Genomic DNA, 26,954 nt, shown 5'->3' on the forward strand with positions numbered 1-26,954 from the left:
GAAGTCCATACAGATGCAAGCAATCTTGATCTCAGCACGGTATTAGTTTAATGGCAAGATGGAGCAGAGAAAGTCATAGCCTATGCCAGTCGCACCCTGTTAAAAGCTGGAAAAAATTATTTCACAACAGAAAAAGAGTGCTTGACAGTTATATAGGCCATCAGCAAGTTCAGGCCATATCTCTACGGAAGGCCATTCTGTGCCGTCAATGACCACCCTTCACTTTGCTGGCTGGCAAGCTTAAAAGAGCCATCGGGACGACTTGCGAGATGGAGCCCCAGGTTTCAAGAATACGATTCAGTATTACAGTTGTATATAGGTCTGGGAGAAAACACAACAATGCTGACTGCTTATCACGCTCACCATTCAAATCTACTCCTTCAGAAGAGGACGACTTCCCATTCCTTTGTGTTGTGGAAGCCTCAGATATCGCCGAGCATCAACGAGCTGATTCATAACTGCTCTCATTGATAAAGTACCTCGAAGGGCATGACTCTCAAGTTCCACGAGTATTTAAGAGCATTATCCTCGTTCTGCCTCTGTGGTAACAACAAGAGGAACTCGTACAAAACAATGAAAATTTTTTAGTCGTTGGGTCGCTAATGAGGGATGAAATGTTACAAGCGTGCCATGATGAACTGTCCTCGGGTCAATTGGGCGTCACCCGGACATTTGCCCAAATTAATCTGAAATATTACTCGCCCAAGCTGTTGGCATCAGTACAGCATTATAGGAAGACACATTAGGAATGTCAAAGGCAAAAAACACCACCCCTAAAAACGGCCGGCCTGCTTCATCCCACAAACCTGAGACTTCATTTAAACAAATTGAAATGAATCTTCTTGGGCCGTTTCCAATGTTATCCTCAGGAAATAGGTGGATTGCCATTGCGACCAACTATTCAATGCTGTATGCGGAAGCTGGCTGCCTTGAGCCAGGAACGGCTGTGGAAGTTGCCAAGTTCTTCGTTCACAACAAAGTTCTCTGACATGGCGCCCCAGCAGCAGTCATCCCTTGTCATGGGACAGCCTTTACGTCAAAGTTGATGTAATGCTTGATGATGATGACTAACACCAGTCATAAAAAAAGCACTGCATACCATCCCCAAATAAACTGGTTGATGGACCACTTAAACCGCCCCCTTGCTGGCATATAAAATCCATGAACATGATCACAGAGCTTAAGACGTGAAACGAAATTCCGCCTTATGCAATTATCACCTGCAATACGGCCTTACAGGAAACCACCCGCATCACTTCATTTAAGCTAGTCTATGGCCACATGGTCGCTGTAACACTCGACGCCATGCTGCCAGTCGCCAACAACAATTACAAGCCATGCGACGCTGAAGACTTCCTACGAAAAGCTGAAGAGGCGCGCCAGCTGGCGTCAACAACCAAATATGTCAACAACAATGTAGGAACGCGAGCTACTACAACCCGTACAGCAGAAAACTCACCTACCAGTCAGGCGATCAACTGTGGCTATGGACACCAACACAATGCCATAGACTGCCGAAAAAAAAAAAAAACCACAGCATATCCACGGAGTGAATGATGATGAGTGGGGCGAAGCACCCGTCAGCCTGTGTGTGTTTCCGTCCGTCCTTGCTTCCGTCCGTCTGCTAGTCTATCTGTCTGTTCGTCCGTGCGTCCATTTAGTGAACACTCCAAAGTACCCCCATCTCCCATCTTGCATCCCCTGTAACACATACCGCTCTAGAATGGGTATGTGCCACCGGTGGCTACGTACTACTACATACATACAAGGGATGGACAGACCCATGCCTTAAGGAGCTTCGCCCCAAAAACACATTCAACGCTGCGACTTTGGTCCATATAAGGTTCTCGGTCAACTAAGTGACATAACTTATCAAGCAATCCCCGAAAGACAAGAGTGCTAAAGATGGCAAAACCATGTAGAGGTCGTACACGTAGCTCGCATGAAGCCCTCTTACGAGAGAGACTGATAAAACATTGCTTCTTGGTTACTTCCCTCAATCGCGCTTCCGAACAATGGCATTTTGGAGGGGGAGCAATGCCACAGAGTCTACTTTCAATAAATTCCCACAAAGAAAACCAACAAGCTGCTTTTTAAGCACCTACAATATCGCACGCCTGCGCGCATTTCCTGTGGCGCCGCGAGACATGGTCCTTGTGCACTGGCTCAAGACAGTGGTCTGATCTGCGAGTCAAAGTTACAATATAATACTGGCAATGAAGATGAGATCAGCACCCAGACAACAGAAGGGTATCGGCAGTATCAAGTATGCGCCCGCGCGGGTGCATCGTTGCACATTCACTATCGAAAATCTGAAGGACAACCCCCATCTGATGGGCACAGTCATGAAAAGCTACATTGAGCCATTTGGTCTATCCCGGCCAGACGAATAGGAAGTTCGCGCTCAAAGGTATGAATACTTTTTGGACGCCCACGGTATTACGGATGCCGACAAGCAGAGGTCCACCTTTCTGAGCTGATGTATTCCCACGACATTCCAATTAGCCAAAACCTTTGAGGCACCGGCACTGTTAAAAGACCCAGCATTGTCAATAATGCTGTCTGTCCTGCAAGAACACCTTGCCCCAAAACCATTCGAACCAGCCAGGCATTAGGATTTTCATCATCGCAACCAGGTGCAGAAGAAATTGGCTGCCAAGTACCTTGCAGCCTTGCTCAGTCAGCACAGCGCAACACTGCAACTTCAAGGCCCTTGATACTTCGTTGCACATTCACTATCGAAAATCTGAAGGACAACCCCCATCTGATGGGCACAGTCATGAAAAGCTACATTGAGCCATTTGGTCTATCCCGGCCAGACGAATAGGAAGTTCGCGCTCAAAGGTATGAATACTTTTTGGACGCCCACGGTATTACGGATGCCGACAAGCAGAGGTCCACCTTTCTGAGCTGATGTATTCCCACGACATTCCAATTAGCCAAAACCTTTGAGGCACCGGCACTGTTAAAAGACCCAGCATTGTCAATAATACTGCCTGTCCCGCAAGAACACCTTGCCCCAAAACCATTCGAACCAGCCAGGCATTAGGATTTTCATCATCACAACCAGGTGCAGAAGAAATTGGCTGCCAAGTACCTTGCGGCCTTGCTCAGTCAGCACAGCGCAACACTGCAACTTCAAGGCCCTTGATACTTCGTTGCACATTCACTATCGAAAATCTGAAGGACAACCACCATCTGATGGGCACAGTCATGAAAAGCTACATTGAGCCATTTGGTCTATCCCGGCCAGACGAATAGGAAGTTCGCGCTCAAAGGTATGAATACTTTTTGGACGCCCACGGTATTACGGATGCCGACAAGCAGAGGTCCACCTTTCTGAGCTGATGTATTCCCACGACATTCCAATTAGCCAAAACCTTTGAGGCACCGGCACTGTTAAAAGACCCAGCATTGTCAATAATACTGCCTGTCCTGCAAGAACACCTTGCCCCAAAACCATTCGAACCAGCCAGGCACTATGATTTTCATCATCGCAACCAGGTGCAGAAGAAATTGGCTGCCAAGTACCTTGCGGCCTTGCTCAGTCAGCACAGCGCAACACTGCAACTTCAAGGCCCTTGATACTTCACTGTGGGACTGTTTCGTATTCAGCGTTCACACCGAAAATTTAGGTAGAGAGATGACTGTTAACTAAAATATCAGGTTACCTGCCCTTGCTAGTGTCATGAACGAGGCCCATGCAGAATACCGTAATTACTCGAATCTAACGCGCACCTTTTTTCCGGTTAAGCGAGTTCATAAATCGCATGCGCGTTAGAATCGAGTACGAACAAAAAAATTACGGTCAATCTATTGCCATCGCAAATCCAAAATGGCCGCCCCCTACGTGCGTCGGCATGGTGCGTCGGCTATTTCTGCCTATGTGTTTACCATGTGCGGCACTTCGTACGTGTGCTGAGGAGTTCGTCATCTAGTAGTGCATTAGCATCGACGACGTGGAAGGGCCGACTCCAAAAACTCGAGTGCACCACGATGCCGCTTTTAAAAGAAAAGTCATCGCGTGTGCAGAAACGGACGGAAATCGGGCCGCATCGCGGTCCTTCTCGAAACGTGCGTGCGGGACCGGCGGAAACAAAAGTAGAAGATTGTCGACAGCAAAGCTTCACGCAAAGGCTTCAGTGAACCACAGCAGGGTCGGTTTCCGGAAATTGAAGAGCTGCTCCACGAGTATGTGCTTGAGGAGCGAGCGGCACAGCGGCCCATGACGACAGAACTGCTCCAAGTGCGGGCTATGCAATTAGTCTTAGAAAAAAGTCTAATGCGGAGCCTGTTTAAAGCGAGCAGGTGCTGGCTAATTAACTATATGAAGAGGAAAGGCTCTTCCCTCCGAAGGGGAACATGCATATGCGAAAACTTTTGCGGAGAAGTACGATGAAAAGCTTTACAGTTTTCAGAGGTTCGTCCTAAACTTGCGGCGCAACAACGGCTACCTGCTTGGGCAAATCTGGAATGCCGATCAGACGCCTCTTTACTTCGACATGCCTGGCACCACAACCGTCGAGAAGAAGGGGGCGAAGCAAGTTCGCGTGCTGACATCGGTCCACGGTAAAACTACAGTGACGGCAATGCTCTGTTACACGTCAGATGGGCACAAGCTTCGTCCGTACCTCATATTTAAATGGAAGACAATCCCGAAAGGAATCGTTTTTTTGAGTGGTGTGATTGTGCGGGCCAGCAAAAAAAAAATTGGTGCGCGTTGCAATCGATGTCTTACGTTTTTTTTTTTTTTTCGCGGTGGAAATCGGGTGCGCGTTACAATCGAGCGCGCGGTAGAATCGAGTAAATACGGTAGGTTGTGGATCGAGAAGATGACCCTCTGCCAGGAACCGGCATTACAGCAATATGAATAGAGCCAATGCACCAAAGAACGACACAGGGGGAAGCCGAAGGGCACAAGGCCATGGAGGAGGATGTTCTGTGGTTTTGAGATGCTGCCAGTGCTCAGTGGGACCAAGGCAGACTTCAGAGTGAAGCCTGCACTAGTTGTGGCGGTCCACACCAGCACCATCACTCTCATCTTAGGTACGCGCAGTGCCGAAATCGCAAGAAAACGGAGCAGGTGTGCCGTTCTAAATATCGGCCCGACCAAGGAGAAGACTGGGAAAATGAATGAAAAAGTCAATTCAAGGGCGCATCTCGCGAAAACAACCCATACTGCGATGACGGTGCACCCCAACCATTCACGTGCTGCCAAAACCTACCAAGGAGAGGTCAACGTCAATTTCGAAGGCACAGCCTGCTGAATGAAAGTGGACTCGGGTTCGACATTCTCGCCTATTTCAGCTGTCACAACCAAAAAAATTTTTCCAAATGAACGACTGCCGAAACTACAACCACTGCATATTATATTATAATGAGGGACTAACAATACAAGCGGATTGCAGTTCACGGGATAGCCACTGTCGGAGAGACGTTCAACCATTTAAACAAGCTGCTGAAAGTGGTGATCGTCAAGGGAAAGTACCCGAGCATCAATCTGGATTAGTCCATACTGGATTGGTTTCCACCTATTAGGCATTAATATCACCGGGGAGCAACATGTCAGCCAGCCGAATAATCTGTGCGAAGATGCAGTCAAAGAATTCATTTCCGTTTTTGACGGGGCATTGGGCAAACCTAGGCACGACTTTCTTTAATCTATGGGGAAAAAAATGGGCCTCTGGAATGTGGACAAAATGGCTATATTCTTTTTTGTGTTTCACTTGAAAGGACTGCCTCTTCAATTAGTGCAGCATATTCCCCTCACAGAAACGAGAAAATCAGGATAGCCTGCTTCACACAGCCTCGTCACCCGATTGTTAACACTGCCAGGCATACGATGGAGACAACACTTGTTGCGGGTGGTCCTTATAGCGAAAGTTGTGATAACTCGTTTGATCGATTCGGAGTGCCCTGACCTGAAATCAAGAAGTGACTTCTTTGACCTCGATTGATAGGACCAACACCCATGTTCCACTTTGAAGGAAAGCCTAAGGTCTAAGAACTGCAACTCGACCTTCTCTGGAACTTCAAAAGTATCAAGAACCTTGTCCCTGTTCATTAAACAACTTCACAACGTCAACAACAGATCTCTGGAAATTTTGCCTATTGTCGGAAACCAAATAGTCATCCACATAGCGGGAAATACGCGAAGCTAATTCACGTAAGTTATCATTTATTTTACGGTTAATGAAACTTAGATATTGCTCAGTACTGGTGCTACACAGAACCCTATGCACACTCCTGCCTTTGAATAACTATCTTTCCTTGCCACTCAACAAACTTGAATTTCAAAAAACATTTCAAAAGTTCCAGGAAACTAGCAACCAGTATTTTGCAGTTTTCTACCAAGCCTAACTCATTCATTTGCCCCTGGATGCACTCTTTCACAAATTTTAATAGCTGTGCATGATATCTATGTCTATGCTGAATTCTAAAGCAGCCCCCAGGGCTATTTTTCTCCAGAAATTCAACTACCCAGTTAGAGCTGGCGACCACGAAAGGGTACCCCAACTTAAGCTGGAGAGATGTGTCTGCAAGTACTCTGAATATTTAACCATGAACTCCTTTTCAAAACGATGGTCCTGAAAGGGTAATCGTGCCTATGTGTGTTTACAGCCTTTTTCCTCGCCTGACACCATTCGAAACTTTTGTTAAGCCAACCCTATTCAACAAAACTATAGCACATGATTTAATTTTGACGGGATCAGTGGAAACTTTGCAAAAATTCTCATCGATTGCTGTAGTTGCTTTTTCAAGATCCATGTGCTCTGGTATAACTACAAATGCCCTTCTTTGTCAGACTCAAGAATGCGCAAATTACTATTGGCACAGAAATCAATTAAAGATTCGAACCATCTCGAACACCTTGAATCCCCCTGACGGCTTCTGGAACAAATCAACGCGCTCCGACATGCACCTTAGTCTGTCCCCTTCCTAAGCTCAGTGAGCCACAGTCCTGGCAAGGACGACCTTATCCAGCTGTTTCACACGCGGATCGAAGCAAAATTTATGCCTTAGTTGAAGGACATGTAGGAACTTGTCTAGTACAGCATGGTCTCCGATAATGGCCACATTCCTTGTTCCTTTCAATTTTTCTCCTTAGGCGGTGTAAGGTCGAACTTGACTCCGTAAAAACTCTGCAGTGGGTAGGACACTTTAGTCCACTCTTTCTGGAGATGCCGTCCTTTTCTCTAGTCTAAGTCTGGGTGTTTCACGCTGAAAGCCACGATGGATAACAAAGATGATATTACAAAAAATTTTAATGACTTAGTGAACACCATCATCTGGTCATCACTGTGTCGCTGACGGGCGCACGAACAATAAGCACAAGTGGAACGTTTTAGATGTAATTGGGCGTCTGCAGGACAATACGCCACGCAATGAGTGCAGGTGTGATATTCACGATGCATCTGAGAGAACCAACGAGAATGACATTGCCACGATGAATGTGCGATATGAAAAAAAAAGTGGCACATATGCAATCAAATTTGTTGAAAGCACCTAGCCGGCCGCTTTTGCTGCAATTTTCTGCAAAAACATGCAAATACCGATGCTATTATTACACATAATAGTCATGCTGTGTGCATTCTTCAGCTATAATTCAAGCATCAACGGAAGCTTAGTCCACTGTCACACAGTCCACTGCTCTAGAGAAGTGCGGTTCCGTCTGTACTCAAATCGCTGATGTTACTACGCTTGCTGTTACTGCTACCGATGAGGAAGTACTGCTTGCTGTTCGAAGATGAGGAGCTTATTTTCAGATCTCTATAGCATGAATATGCGCCGCTCAATGATTGATAGCGACCAATCGGTCAGTCGCATAGAGGATATCAAACAGAATAGTCTAAGCAAACAACAAGTTGGCGAACACACCATGGGCCCCACCAGAGATTTCACACCATTGGGTAACCCACTGGTTCAAGTATGAGCTGCCGAAGATGGCAAATTTATGAAGTTCTGCCATGTTTCAAAGGTCTCTAGACAACCAAGTTGCTATAGCAATTTCGGACACAGCACATGCAGCGAGATTCTTATGCATGCGAACTTCCAAAATGGCGACCCCGGCAATCCTTGTGAATGATGTGCATACACTTAAACTGAGGCATATCCACGAGGCCACTTCCCATACAAAAACAAAGTTGTGCACTTATGGCATCTGCCCATTCAAAAAAGGCATGGCACTGGTTCGAACCACTCTCAGCATAATATGGTACAACTGGCACAGCTATTCTACTACTAGTATTGGTGACTAAAACACCATGTATGCTTCACATGTACCATAACATCTTCACAGGGTGCTTTTGCAAGCTACAGGTGATGCATGTTATAAAAAGGGGCACTCACGATTGTTGGCTGCCGAGCTCCCAGGCTGGCTCTCCAGATACTCTACGTAGCTCTCCTGCTCATTCCACCTGCAATTACACACGCACACTTTTACACACAGCTTGCATAACACTGGCTTGGCACACTGATATTGGATTTACCGAGAGAAGGCACAAGCCACTGTATGATATTGTCATTTATCTTGCTGGTGGCAATGGCAATAGTGAGATATGTGCCCTCGGATACTCTAGTAAAAATATACAGGTTGGCTCAAGGAATTTTACATATTCATTTATTGCCATTTAGGGTGTGCAACTCTCTAGCTACATTTGAAAGCTTGATTGATACTGTTCTTCATGGTCTAAGCTTAAAGAACTGCTTCTGTTATTTAGATGATATCGTGTTTTCGCCGACCTTCAACAATCAGATGGGTACTTCAGTGCTGAGTCCAGCCTGATCCCAACAAGACATCCGCTGTACCTCGGCCATCTAACCAAACGACATTGCAAGTCTTTCTTAGCCTGCCGTCCCACTCTCATTAATTTACACGCAACTTTGCTACTGCAGTGGTTCCCCTAAATAAGCCATTAGTCACTGGTGTTCCTTTCGCTTGGTCCAACAACTGCGAGTTTGCATTTGAAATCTTGAAAGAATGCCTGACTTCTGGAACAGTGTCTAACTTCTTTGACGAGAACACCCACTATACTTCACACTGATGCAAGCACACAAGGTATTAGAGCAGCACTTCTGCAGCATGATGCGCCTCTAAAGAGCAGGTTATGGCATATGCCAACCGGACTCCGACGCCGTCGACAGCCAAGCGGAACTACACGATCACGGAGCAGGATCGTACCACAACGGCCGGCACTTCACTATCGCCACCGACCATCACTCACTATGTTGGCCGTAAACAATGAAGGATACGCCAGGACATTTAGGGCGCTGAATACTGCACTTGCAAGAGTACAACTTCACCATCACATACAAGTTAGACAAATGTCATAATGATGCCGACGTGCTGTCCAGATGGACACTTTTATTCTCTTTTGATCATATTGTTACGAAGAAGACTAATGTCAATAAGTACTGTACATCTCGTCCGAGTGGCTCCGATGTTCTGCCTGTCTCACGACAGCTATCGATCACCCTGTTGAATCAAATTCAACTTTGCACTCCAATCTCCGTTCACTTCAGCGGGCAGACTCCTACTGTGAAACTTTCTATGACTGCCTTCAGGCATCACAAAACCGTCCAACAGCTTCTCGCGATTGCAGCTTCGACGATTTCACCTCGACGACGGTGTGCTTCGATGCCATAGTTAGGCCACATGTAACAAGTGGGTGCCAATCCTTCCCCGCTGCCTTCGTATTAGTTTTAGAAGCGTTTCGTGATGGCATCCCTCCTGGTCATCGAGGCTTCCGTAAGACCTACAGCCACATCGGCACCCGCTGTTTCTGGCCTGGCTTGTCCACAACGATAACGAAATACGTGGGCTCGTGCAAGTCGTGTCAGCAATGTTGGTGATCCCTGTACCCGCACGCCACTATTCCACAGCTTATGTTCTGTCCGACCACACCTTTTGAATTTGACAAAATTGACTTGTATGATGTCGTGTCATTGACGTCTTCCGGTCACCTTTGTATTGTCACTGCAGTCGACCATTTAGCAAGATTTGCCGAGAGTGCGCCTTTTAAGTCTGGCACTGCAACTGAAATCGTCGACTTCTTCTTGCAGTTTATCGTCTTGTGCCATGGAGCTACTTGCGTTCTTTTGAGTGGCTCTGGCAAAGCCTTCATTTCCCATGTATTCAAGGAAGTCCTATGGGCCTGTAGAATTAACGCATGAAACTACTTCCATACCACCCACAGAAAAATGGTCTTACTGAGCTGAAAGCTAGACAATGTAGAAAAGAGACAAGAAAAAAAAAAAGTGTAGACACCGTGGAACAAACTATTCTGATGGCTTTGTCTGGTCAGGTCTTCCTGCGTCTTTCAGTATACAATCTACGCTCATTATAACAGACCTACGTACAATGGCCTTTCATATAGTAAGAACCATTATTCAGCCTAGGTCTGTTAAAAGCGTAGATTGCTTTTAACCAACTGCAATACAACAAACTATCGGCTACAGTGGACGAAATGAGCAACATGATTTTTTTTTAACTGAGTGCATAAAGTGTACTTTTGCCATGTTGACACGGGCTGATGACAAACTTGTCCATGCCACATTTTGTATGCTAATGCCCCAGTCATCTTGAATTGCAACAGGTAACTTTTGGCAGATTACAGCCAAGCCGAGCTTCCAGCCAATCCAGTTTGAGAGGACGTTGGTCCAGCTAACGGCTCAAGTGTTTCAGCTGACAATCACAGAAGAGTGCTTATTAATCTTTTATTCCCCCCCCCCCCTTTTTTTTGAGCTAAGAGTAAATAAAAAGTTTTTCTTTGTCTTTTGCGTTAAACGTTTGTCACTCATTGAACGTTGCCAGGTACCCCAACCAAACTTGGGCAAGTAAGCCATTCTGGCGCTTTAAGCATGCGTATTCCACTGTCAAATTAGCATATCAATATGAAAAGTGCCTTGGTGCTGCTCAGTTTATATCCCTCAGACTAACTATGGACTGTCCAGCGAGTCACTGGCATTGCGCGAGAGCAAGAGCTCCCAGCGGCCAATAAGTGGCCCAACCAAGCAAGTATGCCTCCCCATCTGCAAAAACAGGGAAATTTATTCCATTCCTCTCAAGAGAAGTTGTTGAAAAAGCATGCTAGAAACTTTTTACTATCAGGCTAAGCTTTTTCTGCTATGCAGGGGCCACTGTAACGGCACTCGCTCATTAATTAGAACTTGCACTGAATTTTGTTAATAACCACTGCTGTTCTTTCGTAAACATGTTGTCGAATGCATTCACCATGTAACAGTGGCACTACCCTTCCTTATACTGCTGAGCAAAAACCAAAACAATCGTCCCAAAGCAATGTGCACCCCAGCCTCCTCTCATGAAGTTTGAATATTATGAACTTTGGATACTATGGACCCATTTCGCCACATTATGATGGTCTGTTGTAACGAGATTTGTGTGTTTTTATAATAAAAATTAAAGCCACTTCCATGCCACCACACCCTGAGTGAACTGCTGAGCTGACAAGCAAGAGAGCGCAAATTTTCATTCACCTTCATCTTCCTTTCTTTTTTTACTTGTCTTTTTTCCACATTGCTCTCTCTCCTTTGTTCCGTCCTCTTAACGCTCACGTCCCTCCACCTCTTCCTCAGTTCTCGCTGACACCCCTCGCCATGCTATACGGTCACGGAGTCGTGATGCAGACGAAGGTCACCGACCGGATGGTCAGATGAAACTGTTTATTTGGCCGAACTTGTGGCCACGTAAAAGGAGAGCCAGATTACAGCAAGACACTGGCACTGATAGCGGCGAAAAAAGCGTCAAACGTCGATCAACTGACAAGTGGCGAAGCGTGTCGGAATTCATACATGCGCCGTCAAATATTCAAGCATTATCACTGGTGGCCAGCCTGTGTAATCTTGAGAAAATGATCTGCTACAGTATTGAGGCTTCTCGAACACTGCAGGCGCGGTTTGCACTGAGAATTACTGTTAGTGTCACAGGGCGGTAGCAAAACTTGAGGAAGAGATGTGGCAACACTGTACATGGTTATGTCACGCTTTACCCTCCTCCTTTACTTCCTCCTCACTTCCATTTCCCATCCCTTTATTACACTATGCTATGCTAGTAGGTGCGTGACACATAGTACCTGCTTTATGCTGGTCACGCGAACTGGCAGAACAAAAAGTTCAAACAGCTACGCAGTTAAAAGCACACATATGTAAAACAAGTACAAGGTGCCCAACAACCATAATTAACATAGAGCACAAGCGAATGAGGCAGGAACAGAGGTGCCCTTCCTCATTAAACAGGCCAGAAGAACGAAAAGTCCCACAGCCCTCAAAGAAAGCTAGTGGGGCTCCTCAAGGGCAGCAAATTTAAGAAGAGTTGCCATTTGTGATTAGAGCAGACTGTCATTAAACGGGACCTGAAGGGAAGAAAAATATGCTTTAAGAGGAGTAACTTAGTTGAAACATTCAGGTACGAAACCAATCATACTAAACGCAGTTGTACTTAAGTAGCAATTTCATTTAAAAGATTTCCACTTACTGAGAGTCCACTCTACCTTTTTTTCATAGCAGAATTAGGCTGCTTTTTAAGAAATTTATGGCCAGGCCCATACAGTTGGGACGATTGGTCACAATGGTTCGACTACTATTACAAACATGCATATCCAGGCACCACAGCAAGTTATATGAAATCCAGCTCATTCTCCACCAAAAATGAACCGTGCCCCCAAGAGATGGCAAACTGATCTATAGTCACAGTAGGCCGAGTTGATCGGGGTGTGCAATAGTGGCCCTTGCACACCCCATCTCTGGTTTCGTGTCCGTCACATTGCTGGAGCACATAAAGCTATTGACCCATTCTTTCTGGGAAAACGGCACCCTCTGATTGACTGGCACACTATTTCAGCCCAGTGAGTGAATCCAAGAGTGCCAGGTCCTGTACTTGCTTGAATGTAAAAAGTTTTTTTTTCTACATTTTTGCTATCAGAATCAAGCTCCTTCTGCTTCAGATTTTTGTTACTTGAAAGGGTTTTGGGGTGGTCACCCAACAATTAAGAGTTTTCGGCAAAAAACAAAGGTAGAGGGTCAAATGTGCTTGTACACATGTGAAAAATGCGAACTGTAAGAGATTATTTCAGTTCAAAATAAGCCGTACAAGTCGTCAACTGTAAATTCCACCTACCGCCGAAAACCGCCATTTTGCCAAAGCATGTGCGATTTCACAAGCCGTAAGGAGCTGTGCCATCACTTGCTACCAAACAGCACCTTCCACATGCAGTCAGTGTGTGCACTGTGTTTCCAGTGTTGCTTGCCGTGTGCCCTTCCCCCCCCCCCGTGTGTCAGTATGTTGCAAGTGTTGCGGCATGTTACCGGTGAAACGGGGTTTATTGGCGCAAGTAGTACTTGCACAGCAGGTCTATTGATGTGGAAAGCGGGCGGCAGCAACGGACCCAGGTATCACAGCACTCGGGGCAAAGGCTCGCGCTTGGCTCCTCTCGCTAAAGGCGTGACCCACTACGGCACATAATCTTCTTCCTCTCTACAATGCCCCGGCGACGAAGACGAGCCATTCTGGCAAGTCAAGGTGACGAGAGTAGGAGTGGGTCGTGATAAGGCTTGAGACGACTCGCGTGGACAGTCTCACGACCAAGGCATCGCCTATCTGTAGATGGCGTGACCGGCTCGATCACGTATGTTACATGAGATCGACGTTCGACCATGCGATAAGGACCGCGAAACTTGGCGCCAAACTTAGAGGACAGACATGGGGAGTGGAAGGGCAGTCAGAGCCAGACGAGCGAGCCCACGGCAAGTCTCGACTTGCTGGTCGCGGTCGCGGCGGTCTTTTTCGAGTGCTTGCTTGTCAAGGGTGAATGATCAAGCCAACTGACGACACTCTTCAGCGTGGTGCACAATTTCAGAGAGAGGGTTGAACTCTGAGACTTCCGGACGATACGGCAAAATGGTGTCAAGGGTGGAGCATGGCTCACGCCTATATAAAAGAAAGAAAGGCGAGAAGCCTGTGGTTGACTACGTCGCGGTGTTGTACGCATAAGTCACAAATGGAAGAATAACATCCCAGTTCGATTGGTCGGAATTGACATACATGGCGAGCATGTCTCATAGCGTTCAGTTGAAGCGCTCAGTTAGACCGTTGGTCTGCGGGTGGTAGGCTGTAGAGGTGCGGTACACCGCGCGGCATGCCCGAAGGAGTTGTTGTACAACTTCGGATAAAAAGACACGCCCTCGATCACTCAGCAGTTCACGTCGTGCCCCATGACGCAGTACGAAGCGTCGCAAGACGAAATTGGCTACGTCACGTGAACCAGCCGTAGGTAGTGGAGCTGTTTCAGCATACCTCGTCAGATGGTCGACCGCAACAATGATCCATCGATTTCCAGTGGCAGTGTATGAAAGGGGACCATATAAATCGATTCCAACGCGGTCGAAAGGGCGCCCCGGACATGGTAGAGGCTTTAATGATCCGGGTGAATGGGCCGCTGTCTTTTGTCGTTAGCATAATGAACAGGACCGAATGTATTTTTGTACAAAGGTGTACATACCACGCCAGTAGTAATGCTGGCGGATCCGGTGATATGTTTTTAATACACCAGCGTGAGCATGTAGGGGGTCGGCGTGAAAATACGCACAGACATCAGATCGCATGTGGCGTGGTATAACCAAGAGCCATTTACGGCCATCCGCATGGTAGTTTCTGCGGTATAGTTGCGCATCCCGTATCTCGATATGTGTGGCTTGGCGGCGAAGAGCGCGTGGGTACGCAGACGTTGAGGAGTCGGAAAGAATGTTGAAGAGATTTTATCCATGGGTCTTTCCGCTGTTCAGACGACATGCTTGAGACGGAAATGTGAGCGATGGGAAAGTTGGCGTCCGAATGCAGGTCTGCGCTGGATCTCACTGGTGATCGTGAGAGGGCGTCCGCATCAGAATGTTTTCGTCCTGAGCGGTAGACGACACGAATGTCGAATTCTTGTAGGCGAAGAGCCCAACGTCCAAGGCGACCTGAAGGATCTTTTATCAACACCAACCAACAAAGTGCGTGGTGGTCTGTCACAACGTCGAAACTCTGTCCATACAAGTAAGGACGAAACTGGCTTAAGGCCCAAACAATTGCGAGGCATTCTCTTTCAGTTACGGAGTAGTTCATTTCCGCTTTCGTGAGTGCGCGGCTTGCATATGCGACGACGTACTCTGGAATACCGGGCTTTCGTTGCGCGAACACGGCTCCCAGACCAACGCCACTGGCGTCTGTGTGCGCTTCAGTGGGGGCACTTGGATCGTAATGGCGTAGAATGGGTGGCGACGTAAGCAGGCGGCGCAGTGTAAGGAAGGCTTCGTCACATGCCGGGGTCCAGTTAGAAAGATTAGCTGGACCATTCAGTAGTTGCGTAAGTGGGGCTATTATTGATGCAAAGTTGTGGACGAATCGGCGAAAATACGAGCACAAGCCGATGAAGCTCCTAAGTTCTTTGAATGAAGGCGACTACGGCTCGAAGTTTGTCCGGGTCGGGGCAAATTCCATCCTTTGACACAACGTGACCAAGTATAGTAAGTTGGTGAGCCCCGAAGCGGCACTTCTTTAGGTTAAGCTGGAGGTTTGCCTTAGTAAGGCACTGAAGAATCGTGCGCAGACGGTCGACATGGGTAGGGAAATCAGGAGAAAATACGATAACATATCAAGGTAACATAAGCATATCTGCCATTTAAGGCCGCATAAAACGCTGTCCATCATTCGTTCAAACGTTGCAGGTGCATTGCACAGACCGAATGGCATAACCGTGAATTCGTATGGGCCATCCGGCGTAACGAACGCTGTTTTGGGACGGTCACACTCTGCAATCGGAACCTGCCAGTAACCTGAACGCAAGTCCAGCGAAGAAAATAATTCGGCACCTTACTGTAGGCAATCCATAGCATCGTCGATGCGGGGAAGAGGGTACACATCTTTCCGTGTATTCTGTTCAGTTGCCGGTAGTGGACACAAAATCTACAGACCGAATGGCATAACCGTGAATTGATATAGGCCATCCGGCGTAACGAACGCTGTTTTGGGACGGTCACACTCTGCCATTGGAACCTGCCAGTAACCTGAACGTAAGTCCAGCGAAGAAAAGAATTCGGCACCTTGTAGGCAATCGATAGCGTCGTGGATGAGGGGAAGAGGGTACACATCTTTCCGTGAAATTTTGTTCAGTCACCGGTAAACACAAAATCTAAACAAACCGTCTTTTTTCTTCACTAGCACAACAGGTGAAGACCAGGGGCTAGAAGAGGGCTTGATGACACCGTGCTGAAGCATATCGTCCACGTGCTCTGCAATTACACTTCGTTCCTTAGGTGATACGCGGTAGGGGCGTTGCCGCAAAGGAGGGTGCGTTCCAGTGTAGATTGTGTGAGCGGCGGTGTTAGTTTGACTCGGTGCCTTTTGAGGAAGGTCAAATGAATCACGGAATTCATGCAGACGGGTTATTAGCTGGTTTGTTGATCCAGAGGAAGCTTGCTGTCGAGGGAACGATCGAAGATATCCGAGGAGTAGTCATCCCGCGTAAAAGGAGGAGTAACAGCGTTCAGCTGAAGTTGCTGGCCAGGGTCGTGGGACTCAATAGGCACAATAACGTTGTCATCAACAGGGAGAACATAGCCCAGTGTTTCGTGAGCTCTTAAGGTGAGAGGGCATGAGCTAGGATTGCAAACGACAATTCCGGAAGTATCTTGGTGAGGTGGCAGAACGGCGTATGGCAGAGACGTACCGTGGCAGCGATTGAAAACGTCACATGGGAAGAACACAACGTTAGAGCCGGACAATTCAGTGCGATTGACGGGGACAACGATTGCACTAAGAGGGGGAACATCTATGTCGGAAGCAACAAGAAGCTTGCCAAGGTGAGTGAGCTCATTGTTGGTAGATGGCGCATCAGAAAACACAGTAAATTCCACCTGCGCGCGAGCACAGTCAATTACGGCATGGTGGCATGACAAAAAATCCCATCCAAGTATCACGTCGTGGGAACAAGTGGCCAACATGAGAAACTCGATGTGGTACAGGACGTCCTGAATGATTACTTTCGTTGTACATGCTCCGACTGGTCGAATAGGTTGCGTGGTCGCGGTATTCAGCAATACCTCGAAAGGCGGCATCGTTACTTTTCGTATCGAACGGCGGAGTTTTTTACTCACCACAGATACGGCGGCACCCGTGTCAACAAGCGCAAGAGTTCGTAGACTTTCAACAAACAGTTCCAGAACGTTTGTGGGGACGGGCGAGAACTTCTACAATGCGACGATTTCGCAGCTCGTGCCTCCGGAGCTGCGGCAGTCAGTTTTCCGTCTCTACGGGGTTCGGTCGGCGACGCAGCGGGGACGGAGAACGATAGCGGCGTGGTGAGGATGAGCGACGGGGACCGAATGGTCGGTAGTCGGCAGCAGGGTGGTGGTCTAGTTCGGAAGGGGACAGGTCGCGTTGCACTGACTGTCGGTCGCGTTGACGGGGCATTTCTCGTTGCGCGTTGTACGGGACCGGGAAAGAGTCGTCAGAGTACCTCGGAGCTGCAGCCGGGCCCATTGCAAAGCGTCAGCGGCAGAAGCGCGCCACGTGACCTGGATATCCGCATGCGTAACAGATTGGATGATTGTCAACTGTGCGCCAAGGGTTTCCGTTATAGCGCTGTTGTGTTGCTGGAAATGGCGTCGTTGGTACTCGTATAGGCTGGGGAGTTAGCCGAAGTGGAGGTCGTGGTGGAGTAGCAGCAACAGCAGCGTAAGTCAATGGCGCGGTGACAGGTGTTGTCAGAGAGACGGGCGGCAGTGCCTCAGAGACCTGCACCTGTATTACCTGTCTGATGGCGGGCGCGAAACGCTCAGAAGAAGGTTTTGTTGCCGGTTGATACGACAGACACGAAAGTTGCCGGGCCACCTCCTCGCGTACATAACGTTTGATTTCCGACATGATTGTGTTGTTGTCTCCACCTAGGGTCAATGGCGCGAGAGTTTCGTCGGTAGCCGCTGGCCGCCGTGTCATGACCCGTTGTTTGCACAATTCCTCGAAGCTCTGGCAAAGAGTGGTGAGTTCGGACACGGTTCGGGGCCCTTGGCCAGCAGCATCTTTAAGGCGTCGTCGTCTATCCCCTTCAAGATGTGTTTGATCTTGTCTGCTTCGATCATTGAAGGGTCAAGGCGCTTGCACAAGTCGAGCACATCCTCGATGTAGCTTGTGAAGCCTTCCCCCTGAAGCTGTGCGCGTCCCCGTAGACGCTGTTCGGCACGGAGCTTGCGTACCTCGGGGCGAGCGAATACATCGGTAATGCGTAGCTTAAAAGCACCCCAAGTGGCGAATTCCGAGTGGTGGTTGTTAAAACAGAGACTCGCTGCCTCTTTGAGGTAGAAGGGTACATATTGCAGCTTCGATGTGTCGTCCAACTTGTTGCTTGCGCCTACCTTTTCAAATGTCGACAACCAATCTTCTACGTCTTGCTCATCGGTACCGTCGAAAAAAGGTGGATCGTGCACACGTAGCGCAGTGGGCACGATGACCATCGGAGGCTGGGTCGTACCTTGCTGGGTGTTTTCTTCAGCCTTTTCTGGGATGGCAGGTAATTTCCTGTTGCCGAGTTCCAGGTTGAGTTACCCAGCACCTCCACCACTCTGAAACGGGGTTTATCGGCGCAAGTAGTACTTGCACAGCAGGTCTATTAATGCGGAAAGCGGGCGGCAGCAACGGACCCAGGAATCAAAGCACTCGGGGCAAACGCTTGCGCTTGGCTCCTCTCGCTAAAGACGTAACCCACTGCGGCACATAATCTTCTTCCTCTCTACACCGGTAACATCACTATGTAGTTGGCCCCATTATCACCTCGCGGTTCGGGCAGTGGTTCACAGAGCAGCAGAAGCGGCAACGACTTCATGTATGCCGCATATTTTTACTTTAACCCCATTGCCACCAGCTCAAGTAACAAAGCATCGAAGGCGGGGCGACCCAAGATTCTAACGACCTCGGCGTTGTGACACGTTGAAGACAGCCTTCTGCAAGGAGAAGTAGCTTTATTTCTAGCGTGTCAGGTTGACAAGTGATAGGGATACGTGGTTCTGTCAATGCTGCATTCGCAAGCATTACTTTGCGCAGTGGAATCGGTAAAGCGTGCAGATTTTCATATACTAGCATGCATGATGTAGGACTTTTGATGCTGAACAAAATAAATAACAATTCTGCGCTTTGAGAACATTCTTTTTCCATTGGTAGTTACATGTGGCATATGTAAACATTAGCCAAAGCGAATGGCATGTCAGTGCAGCGCTAGGGTTACTTACTATATATATTTCGGCCGAATATTTGCTTGAACTCTGTGGATAGCATTCAATTTCAATAAAAAAAAGCGCAATTGTGACGCTGAACCATGGCACTGTCTGTGAGGAGTTTCAATAAATATTTATCTGCAGTGAGATGATTCCATGTAAGATCAAACAAAGCATGGCCAGTCAAGCTCCTAAATTTATTTTAAAATTTTATATATTGTTGCCTGATGAGTGGAAAGAAGAGATCCGCAATTGGTTTTCCTGGGGAAAATTCTTTCAGAGCACAGTAAATCAATATTAACGAAGAGGTGGAGTGCCACATTTACTTGTCCTGCTGTTTTTCTGACCTTGGCGATGATTTACACAAAATAACTTGAAGCTACAAACTTCAAATTTGTTTAGCTAGATATATGTGTATTTGTGCTTACGTTCAGTTTTTTCGCTTCTCTGGGTAGTTCAGATATTTTTATAAAATATCTCATTATCGATCCAGAAAACGTTTTACAGCATGGTTTGCAGGCCTCTATTTCAATAACGGCAAACGATAGAGTGATGAAAATTCCGCGCTACTTTCTCGTCATGCTTATTTATAAAACTGCCAAAGCTTATACTATTAATAACGTTCTTCAACAAAAAGATTTCATTGTGCTAACTTCAAGAAAAGGCATGCAAGAAAAGCATTCGATGACGATTAAAAAAAAAAACCTCAGAAAAAACATGTTTAAAAGTTTAAAAATATGTTTAATAATATACTCTTCAACCAATCTACATAAAATTCACAGAGAATGTCAGCAAGGCTGTCAGAAAAAGTTCACAGTTTCAGAATGATCCAGCACCATACTGTCACGTGATTACGGATAAAACACAATGTCTGTTCACAGGAGCAGCAGCATTGGCATGGCTCAATCTCGTTCGACGCCCGTGGCATTACCCCCTTTCAAAAAAAAGTACCGTCCTGATGCTCAATGCTGATTAGAAGTGAAAGTTATCGCGCACACGCACAAATACGCATGATAAAGCAGTGTCAGGTGGTTCAAGGTTAGTGTGGCTTCATCCGTGGCACATGCACAATGCCCGCCTGCTGGGAACGTCGAGATCGCCGAGCTGTGTCTTCAAGTAAGACTTCGTAGTTGACATCATTGAGGCGCCATAGTACTCTATAAGGATCGAAGTAACGGTGAAGTGACTTTTCCAAGCAGCCCCTTTGGCAAACGGGAATCCACTGCCACACCAGATCACCGGGTTGGTAAATAACAGCGATGACGAGAGTTGTACCTCTGCGAGTCGATGCATTGTTGTTTTCGGATCCGCTCGTGTAAGCTTGCGGGCCGTGTCAGCGAGCCGGATGAAGTCCTCCGCATCAGTAGTAATATCGGTCATGTCAGGTACGAGCGTGGCATCCAGCATCGTAATTGCTTCTCGGCCATGAAGTAACCGGAAAGGAGTGAAACCTGTAGTCTCTTGAACTGTAGTGTTGTAAGCGAACGTTACGTGTGGCAAAATGTCATCCCAGTTTTTGTGATCGCGGTCGACGTACATGAATAATATGTCAGCGAGCATCCGTCAGACCGTTGGCTTGCAGATGGAATGCGGTCGTTTTGCGGTGAGCAGTTCCACTAAGCCTCATGACGTCTTGCATCAGTTGGGCTATAAAGGCTGTTCACGGTCAGTGATAAGAATTGTTGATACTCCATGGCGGAGGACGATGTTGTTCATGAAAAAATACGCAATCTCACTGGCGGTGCCTCGTTGTAGGGCTTTCGTTTCGCAGTACCTTAAAAATAGTTAGTAGCGACTACGATCCAGCGGTTGCCATCATGCGACTTCAGAAAGGGTCCAAGCAAGTCCATGCAGATTTGTTCCAACGGTTGTGATGGTGGTGCAACAGGCTTCAATAAACCAGAATGGCGCACAGGTGGGGCTTTACAGTGCAGGCAATGGTTACACATTATAACGTAATGCTTGACATTCTGGGTAAGAGAGAGAGCCATAGAGAGGAAAGGCAGGGAGGTTAACCAAGCTTGGCTCGATTGGCTACCCTACACTTGGGATGGGGTAAAGGGGGAATAATAGAAAGGAGTAAGAAAAAGATGGATGAATAGTCAGCTCGAGACTACATAGCACAATGTCACGCTGTTCTTTCACAAGCGCTTGTGAAGTCCGGTGGTTTTTAAGAAGCACAAGAGGGTACTACTACTGGCTTTAGCCAGTATCAGTGAGTCTGAATCCGGGCAAGGGTACGCGTGAATCAAAGGTGGCCGGAGGAAGACTCGTCATGGCATGCAGATAAAATGTCAGCACGTAGCCCTGATGTAACGACGAGCAGGTATTCAGTCACATAATGTTTGCAGTTCTTTTTGTAGAGGATGTCGTTGCAGCGACAAAATGACCATGAACGTGCGAATGCCAGTGGCGGATTCCAGCTGTGGCCTTCAAGGTATTTGATAAGTTGTCCAACCTCTGAATCATTTCGCTGTTGTTGGGCCAAGTCAGATTCTCTGACCGCGCAAAGAAAGCAGCCATCGGTATCATCCTCGCTTGCAAGAGCAGCGCGCGAAAGGCAATCGGCATCAGTGTGCCCGCAGCCAGACTTGTAGACGACTGTTATGTCAAACTCGTGAAGGTTCAAGCTCTACCTCGTCGATAAGGCATCACGTCTTATCCGTAACATATTTGGTGGAGGTGGAACGTTCCCCGTCCTCACCACAAAGCTTCGCAATGGACGCACCGTTCAATCTCCAGCCATGGCTACCAATGACAACAAACCGTCAGCGTCTCCATCTGTAGCTCCAACCTCTACATACCTGATGATGCCCTACCCCTGTGATCCTGATACATTCTCCCCACAACCTGGGCTTCACTTTGACTGCTGGCTCCGTATGTACGCGTGTTAGCCAGACACACTGATGGGACCCTACTATGACGCTCGCCAACGTAATCTTTTACTTGGACGGCACCCCACAAGACCGAGATCACCAGCTGGGATATCTTCAAAAAGCAACTACTTGACATCTTTGGGGACCCGTCCGGACGCCAAATAGAAGCGCGAAAAGAACTCGCCACTCGTGCGCAGTCCTCAACTGAGTTGTATATCTCGTACATACAGGACGTGCTTGCATTGTGCCGGAAAGTGACCAGCAAATAACAGAGTGTGACAAGGTGGGTCACATACTCAAGGGCATTGCGGACGATGCCTTCAACTTGCTCGTGTACACTAACGTCACGACTGTCGATATGACTTCTAAAGAATGCCGCCGCTTCGAAATGGCCAAAAGCCGCCATGTCCTGCCTCAATTTACGCGGCTACCATACACGGCTGTTACATCTACCTGCACCGATCTCAGTGCCGCACCACACATGCAGGAGAATGTGTCAAGTATAGTTCGACGGAAGCTTGAGGCATCAAGTCCGGCGCCATTTCCTTCACTTCCACTCGACCGTAGCGCCGCAAAAACGCCTTCGGCGGTCTCCATTATTCAAGCCGTCGTGAGACAAGAAATTGCAAAGCTCGGTTATCCTGTGGCTTGCTCTGTCTCCCGACCCGCCTCCAGACAGAGACAATAAATGCACCACACCATGACTCATATTTGCTTCCGTGATCCCGCAATCTGACGGAATGGAGAACTGCAGATGACAAACCGATCTGCTTCCCCTTCCACCGACTTAGTTGGCCATGTCTCCCGCTACTGTCGCAGCACTTGGACGCCCCCAACCTGAAGCCCATTTTCCTCTTCTCGCCCATACAACGACTCCCGTCGGTATTCGCCCAGTCGTGTGTGTCCTACTTCCGACGTCCCTAGCAGCCACTCTACCGCTCATTCGCCGTTACCTCTATACTGCCGTTCCCCATCGCCCCATCCACGCCGCTGTACATTGTCGGTCAACTATGGATGCTCTTGGACGAAAAACTATCATGCAGCTTCGGGAGGTAGCTGCATCAATTGCTACTGATCCGAATCCTCCGTTGATGCTCCCCACTAATTCGAACTTGATTGAGGCGTATGTGGACGGTATTTTTTTGACAGCGTTAGTCGATGCCGGAGCACAAGTGTCCATAATGAGTGCTATCTTTGTCACCTACTCAAAAAAGTCATAACACCTGTAGCGACTAAAGCCCTCTGTGTCGCTGATGAAACTGTGGCCATCACTGGAATGTGTACCGCTCGTGTTAGCATTGCCGGCCGCCATGTCCCAGTTTTATTTACAATGCTTGAAAATTGCCCCCACGACCTTCGGTATGGACTTCTTATCGACGCATTCTGCCCTGATTTATTATGCCGCCGGTTCTCTCTGCCTAGAACTTCCTCTTCTTCCGGATTCTCACCATAAACTCAAGAACAGCCTCTGTACCACTGACTTCTTTCGGCTACCATCTAAAGCTTTCACAATCCTTGAATTGTCAACGCCCTCTCCAGTTCGACAGTGATTATATCATGACGCCGATTCCTGATGTTCTCCTGGTGCGTGACATTGCTGTCCCACACTCCGTCATAACCATGGCCTTAATCGGCGACCACGTCGCCAGTTTTGCAGCAGACGTATGTCCTGATCACCCATGTCGCCTACTTCTATGTCTTCCGTTTAAATGTGAGGTACGGCGGAAGCTTGTGCCTATCTGACGTGCAACGGAGCGTTGCCGTCACTCTAGTTGTACCGTGGCCCGATGTCAGCACGCGAGCTTGCTTCGCCCCCCTTCTTCTCGACGGCTGTAGAGCCAGGCATGTCAAAGTAAAGAGACGTCTGATCGGTATTCCCAATTTGCCCAAGCAGGTAGCCGTTGTTGTGCCGCAAGTTTAGGACGAAACTCTGAAAACTGTGAAGCTTTTCATCGTACTCCTCCGGAAACTTTTCCCATATGCCCGTTCGCCTTCGGAGGGAACAGCCTTTCCTTTTCATAAAGTTAGTTAGCCAGCACCTGCTCGCTTTAGAAACTGGCTCCGCATTAGACCTTTTTCTAAGGCTAACTGCATAGCCAGCACTTGGAGCAGTTCTGTCGTCACGGGCTGCTGTGCCGCTCACTGCTCAATCACATACTCGCCGAGCAGCTCTTCAATTTGCGGAAACCGACCCTGCTGTGGCCCAATGAAGCCTTTGAGTGAATCTTTGCTGTCGACAATCTTCTGCTTTTGTTTCCGCCAGTCCTGCACGCACGTTTCGAGAACTCCGAACGACCGCGATGCGGCCTGATTTCCGTCCGTTTCGGCACACGCGATGACTTTTCTTTTAAAAGCGGCATCATGGTGCACTCGTCGAGTTTTTGGAGTCGGCCATTCCATGCCGTCGATGCTAATGCACTACAAGATGACGAACTCCTCAGCACACGTACGAAGTGCCGCACATGGCAAACACATAGGCAGAAATGGCCGACGCGCCATGCCGACGCACATAGGGGGCGGCTATTTTGGAAATGCCGATGGAAATAGAATGACCGTATTCTTTTTTTTTTTTTCGTACTCGATTCTAACGCGCATGCGATTTATAAACTCGCTTAACTGGAAAAAAGGTGCGCATTATATTCGAGTAATTACCGTAATTCAACAGGAGGTCACCAAGATGCCAGCCAAAGGGATTACTGAACCCTCGTCAAGCCCTTGTGAATTCCCCGTTGCACTCGTTAAAAAGAAAGATGACATGTGTGGCGTTTCTGCGTTGATTACCATGATCTGAATAGAATTACGAAAAAGGATGTTTGCCCTTTGCCCCGCATCGATGACGCTCTTCACTGTCTCCACGGCGCCCGATACTTCTCTTCAATAGACCTACGTTACGGTTGCTGCCAGATTGCTGTCAACAAAAAAGATTAAGAGAGGACTGCGTTTGTAACTCCAGACAGCCTATACCAGTTCAAAATAATGCCGTTTGGGCTATGCAATGCCCCACCCACGTTCGAGCGCATGATCGACTCTCTGCTACAAGGATTCAAATGGTCAACATGTCTTTGTTACCTGGACGATGTCCTTGTATATTCCCCAACATTTCAGACCCACCTTCAGCGTTTGTCAGTTATTCTCGACATCTTCTGCACTCGGGCCTTCAATTAAACTCGTCAAAGTACCACTTCGGAGGCCGGAAAATTACAGTGTTGGGTCACCTTGTCGACGAATCAGGTGTGCAGCCGGACCCGGAGAAAATTCGTGCAGTCACCAGTTTTCCTGTACCCAAGTCAGTCAAAGATGTCCGGAGTTTTGTAGGACTTTGTTCCTATTTTAGAAGGTTCGTAAAAGATTTTGCAACCATCGCTCGACCCCTCACTGAGCTTATGAAGACGTCACTTTTACGTGGGATACCGACGAAGCTGCTGCTTTTTATCACCTAATCACGCTACTGATGACTCCACATATATTGGCTTACTTTGACCCATCTGCTCCGACAGAAGTCCGAACCGTTGGTAGTTGTGATGGGATTGGAGCCGTCCTGGCTCAACACCAACAGGGACAAGACCGAGTTATGGCCTACGCTAGCCGCCGTCTCCTCACAGCTGCTGAGCGCAACTATTCCATTACAGAGCGTGAATGTCTTGCTCTTGCTGGGCAGTCTAAAATTTTGGCTCATAATTATATGGCACAAATTTCTCTGTAATAAGTAACCATCATGTGCTGTGTTGGCTTTCGTCACTGAAGGATCCTACTGGCCAGCTCGAAGCCGCGCTCTGCGACCGCTAGAGCATACCTACACGGTAACGTAGAAGTCCGGACGCCTACATCAGGACGCAGACTGCCTGTCCCGCTACCCGGTCGCTGAATCGAGCACTATGCCTGACACCGACCGTTGCGTCTTTTCCCTTTCGCAAATGACATGCATCGATGACAAGCAGCGCCGTGATGCGTCCTTACGTGGTATCGCTGAGAGCCTCCAATCACCATCTTCCGATCAGTCCCATCGCTCGTTTGTGCTCCGCGATGGTGTATTATGCCACCAAAATTTTGAGCCAGATGGACCGGCCCTGCTGCTTGTCATTCCGAAACGCCTTCACTCGGAAGTTCTACACAAACTTGATGACCTTCCGACTGCCGGTCACCTTGGTCTGTCACGCACTTACGATCGAATACGACGACACTTCTTTCAGCCCGGGCTTGCACGTTCAGTCAGAAGATACGTTGCAGCTTGTGAGAAATGTCAGCACCACAAAACACCATCGAAGCTTCCCGTCAGATGCCTTCAACCACTTGACATTCCATCAGAATCGTTCTTCCACGTCCGCTTAGACCTACTTGGCCCTTTCCCTTTGTCTTCCTCAGGCAACAGGTGGATACCCGTGGCCACCAACTACACCGCGGGTTATGCCATCACACGAGCTCTTCCAACAAGCTGCGCCACAGACGTCGCGGACTTCCTCCTCAAGGACGTGATTTTGCAACACGGAACCCCACGGCAACTGCTTACAGACCGTGGCCGCACCTCTTTGTCGATGGTGGTAGCCGACATCTTGCAGTCCTGTCAAACGAGGCACAAGCTGATTACATCGTACCATCCCCAGACCAACGGACTCACGGAGCGTCTAAATTGACTCTTACAGACATGTTCGCTAAGTATGTTTCACCAACCACACCAACTGGTATATTGTGTTTCCGTACGTCACATTTGCCTACAATTCTTTGCGCCATGACATTGCTGGTTACTCTCCATTTTTTCTGCTGGTTGGCCAAGAACTAACATTGCCTCTAGACGCCGTCATTCCGTCCCCTGCAGCA

The 26,954-nt window shown here is 48.0% G+C and overlaps 1 protein-coding gene across 2 annotated transcripts in view; it reads right to left on the reverse strand.

The window, feature by feature from the left end:
- The window catches only part of fl(2)d (Pre-mRNA-splicing regulator female-lethal(2)D), a 78,895-nt gene that overhangs the window by 36,866 nt on the left and 15,075 nt on the right, over positions 1–26,954 (reverse strand). For both annotated transcript variants that reach the window (XM_037424849.2, XM_037424848.2), the window contains exon 4: positions 8,350–8,417. In XM_037424849.2, coding sequence (XP_037280746.2) covers positions 8,350–8,417 — 68 coding nt within the window. The remainder of the gene's footprint in view (positions 1–8,349; positions 8,418–26,954) is intronic.

Source organism: Rhipicephalus microplus, chromosome 5 (assembly GCF_043290135.1).
Source record: "Rhipicephalus microplus isolate Deutch F79 chromosome 5, USDA_Rmic, whole genome shotgun sequence".
Taxonomy (NCBI): domain Eukaryota; kingdom Metazoa; phylum Arthropoda; class Arachnida; order Ixodida; family Ixodidae; genus Rhipicephalus; species Rhipicephalus microplus.